Source organism: Saccostrea echinata, unplaced genomic scaffold (assembly GCF_033153115.1).
Source record: "Saccostrea echinata isolate AGI-Se365-2 ecotype Australia unplaced genomic scaffold, CSIRO_AGI_Sech_v1 ptg000042l, whole genome shotgun sequence".
Classification (NCBI taxonomy): Eukaryota; Metazoa; Mollusca; class Bivalvia; order Ostreida; family Ostreidae; genus Saccostrea; species Saccostrea echinata.
In genome coordinates, this window is record NW_026889791.1 from 1,827,993 (window position 1) to 1,839,548 (window position 11,556).

General features: G+C 33.7%; 1 protein-coding gene across 1 annotated transcript; it reads left to right on the forward strand.

Annotated features, from left to right (window-relative positions):
- The first annotated feature begins 2,012 nt into the window (after positions 1-2,012).
- LOC133201016 (zinc finger protein 664-like) lies at positions 2,013-6,874 on the forward strand. The gene is made up of 4 exons (XM_061336818.1): positions 2,013-2,034; positions 3,986-4,048; positions 4,165-4,235; positions 4,853-6,874. Exons 1-4 carry the CDS (start codon positions 2,013-2,015, stop codon positions 5,900-5,902), a joined length of 1,206 nt encoding a protein of 401 aa, XP_061192802.1. The 3' UTR covers positions 5,903-6,874.
- The last annotated feature ends 4,682 nt before the right edge of the window (positions 6,875-11,556 follow it).

Sequence of the window (11,556 nt, forward strand, 5' to 3'; positions counted from 1 at the left end):
GTATTATAGTAGCGAAAATTCTGTAGTGCATTATATTTTAAATAAATATTTCCTTTAAATACACTATCAATTTAATTCGCTCAAAAGATAATAAATTAACAGGATATCCGCAGTACTATGTATAACTCTCAGAACTAGTTCTATCATATTTTCTGTAGTAATTGAATTAAAAAAAGCGTTAGAAATAAATATTTTCGTAATTTTGCTGCGTAATTATTTGACTTGGATAATTATATCTCCATTAACGATTTGTCGTCTTTAACAAAACAACAAAATTGCCCTTAGTTAAATTTAATATTTCAGCATCGTTCTACATAGGTACAGAATGTGCTTATAACAACATTTATTTTCCAGAGTAATTTAATAAATAACCTAATAGCTAAGTTAGAATAATAAAAATATATATCTTAGATATTTTCCCCCATGAAATAATGATTCTTCAAACACGATATGTTAGTTAATAAATAAAAAAATCTGTAACTCCTTACCTACAAAAAGATAAGTCCTTTCACTTGGGAGTTCCGAATGGCAATGGAAACTGAACGATAGGTGAACGCTGAACGCAAGGTGAACGCAAAGTGAACGGAACGAAGAGCGAACGCTGAACGCTTTGTGAACGGTGAACGCGAGCGCACGGTGAACGGTGAACGCAAAACTGTGAACGGAGAGCGAACGGTGAACGCACGGTGAACGAACGGTGAACGCACGCTGAACGAACGGTGAACGAACGGTGAGCGAACGGAAAAATGGGAAAGTAGAACGTTTCAGGGACTGTATGTTTATGAAAGAATCTTGTCAATTTTGAACCAAATTTAAATCTTAAAATGATTTAAGACTGTGATACAATAAAATGGTTCAATGTTTTTTGCCCTTACTGCTTTCCAAATATAGTGAATTTACACTTACCTGCCCTTGAATGAACATTAGATGTGCATGAGAGGTGGAGCTAACATTGTAACAATGGCTCTAAAATTAGACTAGATAAATAACAATGACATGTTTGAAATAAGGAACTTGATCACTCTTTCCAATCTCCCTCTCCATTCTGTATGGCACAAATACACTTCTGACAAAGGTTTAAAAACGAAATTAACAATATGAGCACGTCAATATAATTAAAGCAGATTTTACATCAATGCCAGATGACTTATATTAACGTGTTCGAACACAATGTCCTAGTTAGCACAAAACATGCTACCTTACAAGTCACGTGACGGAATTTAGTATTCACAAAGTTACCTGAGGAAAGAAATCACGTGGTAGATTATAATATTCAACATGTCACAACCCCTGGTTACAACACAGAGAGCGAATGTAAGAAGAAGCAGTTTTTTCTCTTTTTAACCATGAGCGTATGTTTGTCTATTAATCTCCTTTTGAAACATTATTATTTAAATGCAAATATACAACTACTGTTAAACGTAAAACAATAGACAAACATGCGCTGACTATGTATAAAGTTAGTAAAAAAGTGGGCGTCCTCATTATCGAATGGAGATTCAAGAAATTGTGATGACCCCTGCCTTTGAAAACAGATTCGAACTTCGTAAATACACACTTTTATTAAACGTAATTACATATAGTTGTAGATTGGATGTTGACCATTCTTGTAATGAAAAGAAAAATGCTTGTTTTGAAAGTTTATTTTGTCGCAAATTTCGCATGTCCTTAAGTGCAGTCATCCTTTTTGAAAAAAAAAAAAAAAAAAAAAAACTAGGGGTAAGATCAAAATCAGTTCATTTATTGCATTTTCTCAAAAATGTATATAATTTATTGACTCGGACTGGTAAAAGTTTGGACCGCTTAGTTTAATTTGTGTCAAAGTAGCCCAAATGGATGTGTGAAAATATTATAGATCAATGTTTCAGTATGTTCAAAGAGTGAAATAATTATTTCAGGATTTCTATACAGTTTATTCAGTTGTGTGCTTTCTTGTTTCATCGAACTGTTAATCAAAGATTTCTCTGACTCTAGCTCCTGCTTTTACATTTTGAAAAGTATCTCCTTCACATATGTCAGAATGTGACAGTGGAGGTTAGAGTCAGAGGCAACTCAGATTATTGGTTTCACGTTTATTTTTCGATTCCATTGAAAATAATTGTAAAAAGATTCATTTTGGAAAACTTTCTTTCATTGTTGTACTATAATAGTTTGCAAATTTAAAAGTGCATTTGCTCTGTTACAGTATTTGAAATAACAATGCGCCCGACCTCCCGAGATGCACAAATTTTGCTGCGGGCTAACAGATTTGCATGTATCGACCGGCTGGACTTGTTCAAATTTCCCAAAAGTCATTAATTGATAAATCTCTCCCAAATCAACTAATGGTATTGGTAGCAAAGTGTTTCAAGCAAAAAGGTAGAATTCATCAGCCTATAGATTCGAGATCGAAGTTTTGATGATCTGACCCCTGTTCACATTATTGCAAAAAAACAAATTTATACAAGACAATCATTGTCTCGGCTAGTACATTTTTGGCACGGCTGACAAATTTCACTAGCAGTCAGCCCTGCATGTCTAACTAAATTTACGGTGAGTTTCAATCACTGTTTATTATTAGTATACATGTCAATATTTCGCCAATTTTGCTACATTTTATCATAATGTTCAAACTTTACCCAGAGTTATCCTTCCTACTAGACTGGTTCTGTAGTATAATTGAAATGTGAGTTGAAATGTGATACAACTCCCTTTCTGATGTTCCTTAAATTCAATAAAAAGGAATTTATTCTGTAATATATTACATGTGCATGACTTTTTGAACCTCAAAAAAAAAAAAAAAAAAATAAATAAATAAATAAAAAAAAATAAATAAATAATAATAAAAAATAAATAAATAAATAAATAAAATAAAATAACATTACGATCATTTTTTATTCATTGACAGTGTCATTATTCAATTATGTATTTTATGGCAATATTAAGTAATAAATAAGTCAGTTAGCAATATTAAGTAATAAATAAGTCAGTTAGTGATCTCAGGTCTAGTAGAATTACCAGAATAAAAGTCAGTAGAGAGGTTAAGCAGATGACCGTGTACGTCTACGTGAATGTGTAGATAGGGAAATCCCCTAATTTACTGCGATTTACGTCATCAGTTTTGCATACCGCGTAATTCTACAAGTTGTACAAAACGTGTGGATTCATAAGTACATGGAGGTGAGAACTTGTACTTCTTAAACTCAAATTATATAATATATATTTTCAGGCCGTTTTTGGTGTGAAGTTGAGAATTTACTACGTACATCCAATGTATCTTTTTTAATTAAAGTCATAAAACTATTTGATACAAATGGATTGTAAAGTGACTTGTTGAAATGACGTTTTACACATACCAGTACATGTGCAGTTTGTTAAACAGAACACGATGTTAGTTACGCGTACTTGTAAAAACACTTCTAAGTTTACATATACAAGTAAACGTACACGGCCAAATGCTTAACCTCTCTAATGTTGAGCCCGATGCTTTGGTGCTGCAGTTTTAGCTCAGCTCAGCCAAAGATCCAGACAACTGAGTTTTTCTGATAAAGAATCTGCCATTAGTCTTAATGCCCTTTAACAGTTCTTTTTTTTTTTTTTGACGTCCACTACAAAAACACCTAGTCTAAATCATTTACATGTAGAACCGAATTTGGCACAATACTTCATTTCATGAATAGAATTCATACTTGTTTCAATGAAGAGACATGCGTTGTTGAAGGAAGAGGAAATGCAAAATATAGGCTGTGTATTTATGAAACTTATGTTCTCAATCAGAAGTCATGAAAGCTTTCTTACATAGTGTAGATTCAAAGTTATAAAAAGCTTGGTCCCCATAGTTTGGATGGGGCAAAAATAGGTAATATACATAATACTTAATATTTTTGCTATGCAAGATTTGCTCAATATAGATTCAATCTGAAACTTTTGTGGAAGCATCCTGGGGTAGTGTAAATTCTAAATTGTTAAAAGCATGTCTCCAGGAGTTAGGGTTTGGCCACAATAGGGAATCCAAAGTTTATTACAAGGGGAAAATCTGGTGAAGAACAGCAGGACCAAAGTAACTCAGGTGAGCATTGTGGCCCATGGGCCACTTGTTTAAAGCTATGGGAAATAGAGTAAGGTTGTGGGTGTTCCTTGTAGACCATGCAATTTATCCTTACATATTCCTTGTCTTGATTATAGAAAAGAAGCAGACCTGTGAGAATTCACATCCTGTAAACGAGGAGGAAAATCAACAGCAGCAAAATATGAAGGTAAAATCTTTTTAGGACTCTACTATAAGGTATAACTAATCACTGTGTCCATCTGTCTGTTTGTCCAGGGTCAACACTTTTATGCAACACATACTGGAGGATTGTTTGGAGGAAGACAACCAAAAACAACAAAAAAGACATAAAATAGGGTGGGATCATTAAAATTCTCCTTTGCAAACAAGGGATTGGCTTTAACATTGAAATATATAGGGGAAAATCTTTAAAAATCTATAAAAAAAAAAATCATTGCTCTTAGGGGTAGGATGGGACCACAAATGGGGATCAAAGTATACAGGGAAAAAATATACCCTCTGCAAGCAAAGTTTAGGGGCATATATTGTAAACAGCTTGTCAATCTGTCTGTCCGTTTGTAGACTTGTCTGACTTGTCCAGACACGTTCTTGAAGATTATTGAATGGGTCTGTCTGTAAATCTGTTCATTTTTTTGCACTCTTTATTATAATATTGCATTATAATAATTGCCAAATCTTAAAGGTGGAACTTTGTTGAACTTTATTCTACTAGTAATATTAATGGATTCCTATAAATGTAGATGTTTTTATCCTTAATGTTATCAACAAGTAACATTAAAACTGTTTTCTTTGTTACAAAAACAGGGGGAAATGGTAGCTCTTTCATCCAGATCACAGACTCAAAGTAATGCTGAAAAGTTAAACAACTGTTTTGATAATCAAAAAGAGAAATCAGAAAGACAGATCAATACACATGTGAGGAAAAAATCCCAGGCGTGTAACATTTGTGGGAAAACTTTCAGTTATTTATGGTATTTAAAGATACATATGAGGACACATACAGGTGATAGACCTTACAAATGTGACGTTTGTGAGAAGGCGTTCTGTGAACTTGGTAGCTTGAAGAAACATATGAGGATACATACAGGTGATAAACCTTATCAATGTGATGTGTGTGAGAGGGCATTCACTATATCAGGAAACCTGCAGAAACACAGGAAAACACACACTGGTGAGGAACCTCAATGTGATGTGTGTTGGAGATCATTCTCTGATTCATGTAGCTTACGGAAACACATTAAGACACATACTGTTCAAAAACCTTATAAGAGTGATTTGTGTCAAAGAGCATTTTCTGAAAAAACCTCTTTAAATAGACACATGAAGATGCACACAGGTGTTAAACCTTATAAATGTGAAGTATGCGGAAAGGTTTCCTCCACATCGGGAAACTTAAAGGTACACATGAGGATACATACTGGGGAAAAACCTTTTGAATGTGATATTTGTGGAATGGCCTTCACTGTACTACATGCATTACAGAAACACATGCGTACACATACGGGTGATAAATCTTACCAATGTGATTTGTGTGGGCGGGTATTTACCCAGTTGAGTACCTTACAGATGCACATGAGGACACATGCAGGTCATAAACCTTATAAATGTAATGTGTGTTTGAAGGCATTCAGCATATCAGGTAACTTTAAGAGACACATGATGATACATACAGGTGAAAAACCATATAAATGTAGTGTGTGTTTAAAGGCATTCATTCAGTCAGGTAGCTTACAGGCTCATATGCTGATACATACAGGTGATCAACCTTATAAATGCTATGTATGTGGGAAGGCATTCAACCAATCAAGTAACTTACACAGTCACACAAGGATACACACAGGTGAGAAACCTTAGGAATTGGATCAGGGACTTAAAAGAAACACATGAGGACACACACAGGTGGAAAAATCTTATAAATATGGTGTACGTGTGAATGCATACAAGTATACGAGACTTTAGTGTAAGAAAAGCGTGAGGACACATACAGGTGATAAACCTTATAAATGTGATTTTTGTGGCAGGCTTAAATAGCTTACAGAGACACATGAGGATACATACAGGTGTGAACTTGTATGAATATGAATTGTGCAAGAAGGCTTACACATTATCATTTAACTTACAAAGACACAGGAGAACACATACGGAGGGCTGAAGGAATGTGTTTGCTATCTGAGGTGTTTGTTAGATTTACAAACAAGAAGAAAAAAACACAAAGAAAATTCAAGCGAAAAATTCCCATTGTGATGTGTACGCATGTTTTTTTTTTTAATATTAAAGTGAAAGTATTAGAATATCAAGAGAGTCATCAAGGTTGAAAGCCACATAATTGTAATGCATGTAAGAAATCAGTTTAAGATTCACAAGAGCATAAGCATCAAACAAAATGTTATTTTTTTTCAGATAGGTTATAGGTAAACTGATAAAAGAGAAAGCTAACCGATTGTGCACATAAATGGAATATATAACATGTATGTAAATGTAAACACCAATGAAAAGTGTTGATTGACAGGAAGTTGTGTCATGGAATTGGTCAGTGTAAAAAACCAGAGAAGATACCACCATGAGCAAATCTTCTTGACCAACAGTAGTTCTTTACTATTGTAGAAATTCCTGTATTCTCAAAGATGACACCTTAAATCCTGGGATATCTTCAATAAAAGTAATTGACCGATCCAATTCATGATTTCTTGAATACACTTATTTTGTTCCATGTATTTTATGTTTGATGTAACTTTAAGTTGATTTATAGTCTGTACAATTTGTTGTCTTGTAGTTCGCTGTTGTATTTTCCAATTTGATTTAATATAAATAAATCGGAAGAAGAGAGACACCTTTTGAATTCAGAAATCTTATGAAACACATCTTTTTCTAGTGTTAGTAAGTAGAATTTTTTCAAATTTCAGAAGGAACAAAACACTGTCAAATATGGGAAGGAAAAAAGGATTAATACTTTTTATTACGCGATTAATACTTTGAATTACGCTGATAACTTTTATCCTGCAAAACCCCCGGGTCTGGACGAGCTGTGCAGTGTTTGAAATCAATACATGGGTTTAAAGTCGGTTGTACATGTTGTAAGCACATAGAATTGGAAGGGCTGCCCCCACTTCCAATTTTTCCCAAATCTACATACATAAGTGTTTTTACAATTGGAAATGTTTATTAAAAGGCTGGTTGTCTCCCTCCCCACTTTTTTCTTTACTTTTTATTGCAGTATAGTCAATTAAAGGTATTGTGGAAGTTTATGAACAAATTTTGGGATTGAAAGAAGTTAAATCTAACCCCCACCCCCGGTTAAAAGGCTGGTTGGCCCCATACGACTTTTTTTTTTTTACTTCTAATTGCAGTAAAGTCAATTCAGGGTGATGTTGTAGTGTATGAACAAAATTTGATACTGAAAGAAATTACATTAGTTTTTACAATTGGAATTGTTTTTGAAAGGCTGGTTGGCCCCTTCCCCACTTTTTATTTTACTTTTTATTGCAGTATAGTCAATTAAGGGTATTGTAGTAGTGTATGAACAAAATTTGGGATTGAAAGAAGTGAAACCTAACCCCCCCCCCCCCCAATGATTAAAAGGCTGTTGGCCCCTCACGACTTTTTTACTTCAAATAACAGTAAAGTCAATTAAGGGTAATGTAGTGTATGAACAAAATTTGATACTGAAAGAAATTACAAACAATAGTTTTTACAATCAGAATTGTTTTTTGGAAGGCTGGTTGGCCACCTCCCCACTTTTTTTTTTAAAAACTTTTTATTGCAGTATAGTCAATTAAGGATATTGTAGTAGTGTATGAACAAAATTTGAAACTGAAAGAAGTTAAACCTACAACCCCACCCCCAACCCCTTGAGGTGGAATATTTGAGGAGAGGTGATGTAAAAAGCTTAACTATACTACAGAGTATAAAGCAGTCATTGAGGGGTGGTGCAGCTCGAGTTGTGATGAAACTTGGAACACATGCACATATTATAGATATATTGCATAGATTTGATAGTGTGTATAGCACTATGGATGTTGATAAAAATTTACTTTCCCAGTTTTATAGTGCGACACAAAAGGAAAATGAGGATATTGTCGTCTGGAAGACCTTGAACAAAGTAATACAGAATTGACAAATAACACAACAAAAAAAGACCAGATGTTGAGAAACATGTATTGAAATGGGCTCACAAAAAATCTGAAAGATATTACAGGGCATATTTTTAAACAATGCACAGATTTCAAAGAGCTTAGAAAGGCGACAAGGAAAGTAGAACAGGATATGTTGAGAAGAAAAGAGGGAAAGTAAAATACAATACAACAAACAACCACAAGTAATAAACAAATAGAGGAGCTTACAGCCATTAATCAGAAGATGTACACGAAGATGAATCAAATGAGTGGTGATATAAATGATGTCAGAAATAAGTATCAAATGGCTTTTTTGGGACAAGGCTATGCATCCAGAGGAAGAGGTCAATAGGTCAATATTCAGGATTTGGATCTGGAGGAAGAGGACATAATGGAGAAAAAAAAACACTGACAGATACAGAGACAATAAAAATAACACAGAGTCTGAACAAGTACCTAGATACCCAAGAAATAACAGAAACAAAGTAAAATAGAAAAGTGTGCCAAAGATGTGGTCGATAGGCCAATTAAGGTTATGGATGTAGAGTCAGACTGGACCACCGGCAACGTTTAAACGATACCAGACTGCTTGGAGACGCATAGGAATATATATGGATGAGCTTTAAAGCTTTAAAAATCTTCTTCTCAAGAACAACGAAGCTGTGATTAGTCATATTTACATGAAAGCATTCTTAGGGAGTGTAGATTCAAATTAGTTTAAATAGTGATCTCTTGGGGTATGATGGGGTCACAATGCGGAATCAAATCTTTCATAGGAATTAAACCGTTCAAAATCTTCTTAAGAACAACATAGCCATGGTTAACCATGTTGTTAAATGGAAGCATCCCCAAGTATTGAACGTTCAAGTTTGTTCAAATCATGAACCCCCCACGAGTAGGGTGTGGCCACAATGGGGTATGAAAGCCTAACAGATGAATATAAATAGGAAAATTCTGAAAAATCTTGTTCCCAAGAACAACAAAACTATGGTTAATAAATTCATATTAATATGGAAGCATCCTCAATGGGTGATTAAATTTTTACATACTAGGAATATGTAGGGGGGGGGGTTTAAAGACCCTTTTCTTAAGAATAAAAAAGCCATGACTACTCATATTGATATTGAAGCATCCTCAGGTAGTGTTAGATTCAATTTTGTTCAAATCGCCATCTCCAGGGTTGGGCGGGGCACCTCTTTAGAATTCTGTTCCCAAGAACAACAAAGCCATTATTAGTCATCGGAATATGGAAGCGTCTTAGGATAGTTTAGATTAATTTTTTTTAACTTGACACATGTGGGTAGGGAGCGGGTAGAACAGGCGATCACAGTTTAACATATGAATATACAGGAGAAGAAATCAGGGTTGGGGTCAATTACTTTGAAATGTAATTAAATACTTTCAAATACAATGATAATTTTGTCAATTACTTGCTATTACAATTACATTGTTTTTTTTCAAATGTAATTAATTACTCTCAATTACTTTGACAAGTGTAATTAAATACATTTCAATCACTTAATTTAGTTTTATTTCAAACCATCTAGAAGAACATATACAAGTATTTACAGACATTTTGTACTGAAATGTTTCTACAGTTTTGAGTTCATTTAATCATCATTATATTTTCAAACACAGCATCACTCAAACATCTTTCAGGTCTGAAGATTTTTAAATTCATCCAGTACCCTTGAATTCATTTTTGGTTCTAAAGATGTTTTTCTATAGTGAACTTTTATTCAGTATTTTTGTTCCTGGGTATGAGAGAGGTTCACACCTGAGCAAAATTAGACCTTACGTACGGTCCGTCCTGGACAGCATGTCATGCTGTATAAACAAATTAAACATTATGAGACATTTAATTATTGCATAAACACCAGCTCATACCAAACAGGTATGCAAACTATGCATCATAAAAAAGACACCTTTTTAAACTTTAACTTGAAAAAAAGTAATTGAAATGTACCTGAAAAATATTTGAAAATACATGACATTTTTTGAAATTTGTTTAAATACATTCAATTACTTGTAATACAAAGCAGACTCAATTACAAATAACTTCCAATTACTTTGAAAAATGTAATTAATTACACTCGATTACAATCACTTTTTTCAATTACCCCATCCCTGGAAGAAATCTGCTGTTAAAAAACGACAGGGCCATATTGACTCGGGTGAGCGTTGTTGCTCAATTGCCTCTTGTTAGCAACATGAGGGTGAAACTTTGAAACTTTTTATTCAATCAAGGCCTCACATGAAGCATAAGAGTACAAACATAATACAATTCTTAAACATATAAAACTAGTCAACAAGATAGGAACAAACGTATGTACAAGAGTTACAGGTGTTGGAAAATAATATCATAATTGTTGTATCATTGCTTAAAAACTGATATGACAATTTTACAGCATTCATGAGATCAGAAAAAAACATTTCTTTCTTTGCATGAAAGTATGAGGTTACCTTTTAAAAAATCTTTAGATTTAATTGACTTTTATTTCTTCTTAGACAATTAAGAATTCAAGTTTAGCTAAATCACTATATCCTGAAGCTAGCTTGGTGAACAAAATGGGGTTAAAAATATTGGATGAAAGGAGGAAAATATGTTTCAAATCCTCTGGTTAAAAATAACTGAATCACTTGAGCGTCGTGGCCCATGCAACCAACCAACCCCCCACCACTCCAAACAAAAAATCCCCACTGTACATAAACAGCTGTAACGTTATATACATTTTATAAAGAAGGGTCTATAGTTAAAAAAAAAAAAAAAAAAAAAAAAAAAAAAAAAAAAAAACTAGTAAACTAAGAGGTCTTTCCACCTTTTTAAGTGTTTCCGTGTCATTTGGTTTGAAAAAAAGAAGAAAAATGTAAAAAATAAAAAAAAATTGCTCCTCCAACAGGGATCGAACCCAAAACCCTTTGTTTGAAAGGCCGGTGCGCTAACCATTATGCCACGCATTCCGATAACATTAATAAGTTAAATTGTTCAGGAGTATAATGAATGCAAGCGTATTTTTAGAATCAGTAGGGGAAGAAAGAAGTGCTGTAAAAGGAAATAGTTCCTGAACTTGCAATCAGTGTATACAATAAGAAGGGACGGGCTGCGTGAGAAAAAGTTAACACTGTCGCCTAATGAAAATATATTAGTAGACTGTACCCCGATTCATCGATATTGTGAGCATGCTGAATTTTTTGTAAATAGCTTCGTTGAAAGCTTAAAAGGTCGGGTTCGGATTTTAGCATTTCTGACTGAATATCCTGAAATAAATATGAAACATTTAAATAGGCATTTCTTTGGGTTAGATTAAATATATGTAGCACAAATTAAACTCCCAACATACATTTTTAGAAGGGAAACACGACAATGAAAACGAGAATTGTTTTTAATATACCAAA

Bases quoted from the DNA above. Each gene is read 5' to 3' on its own strand.
- LOC133201016 (XM_061336818.1), top strand. From the start codon at position 2,013: ATGTCAGAATGTGACAGTGGAG. The intron at 4,049-4,164 runs GTGAGCATTGTG...TCTTGATTATAG, and splicing joins GCAGGACCAAAGTAACTCAG to AAAAGAAGCAGACCTGTGAG. The intron at 4,236-4,852 runs GTAAAATCTTTT...TTACAAAAACAG, and splicing joins AACAGCAGCAAAATATGAAG to GGGGAAATGGTAGCTCTTTC.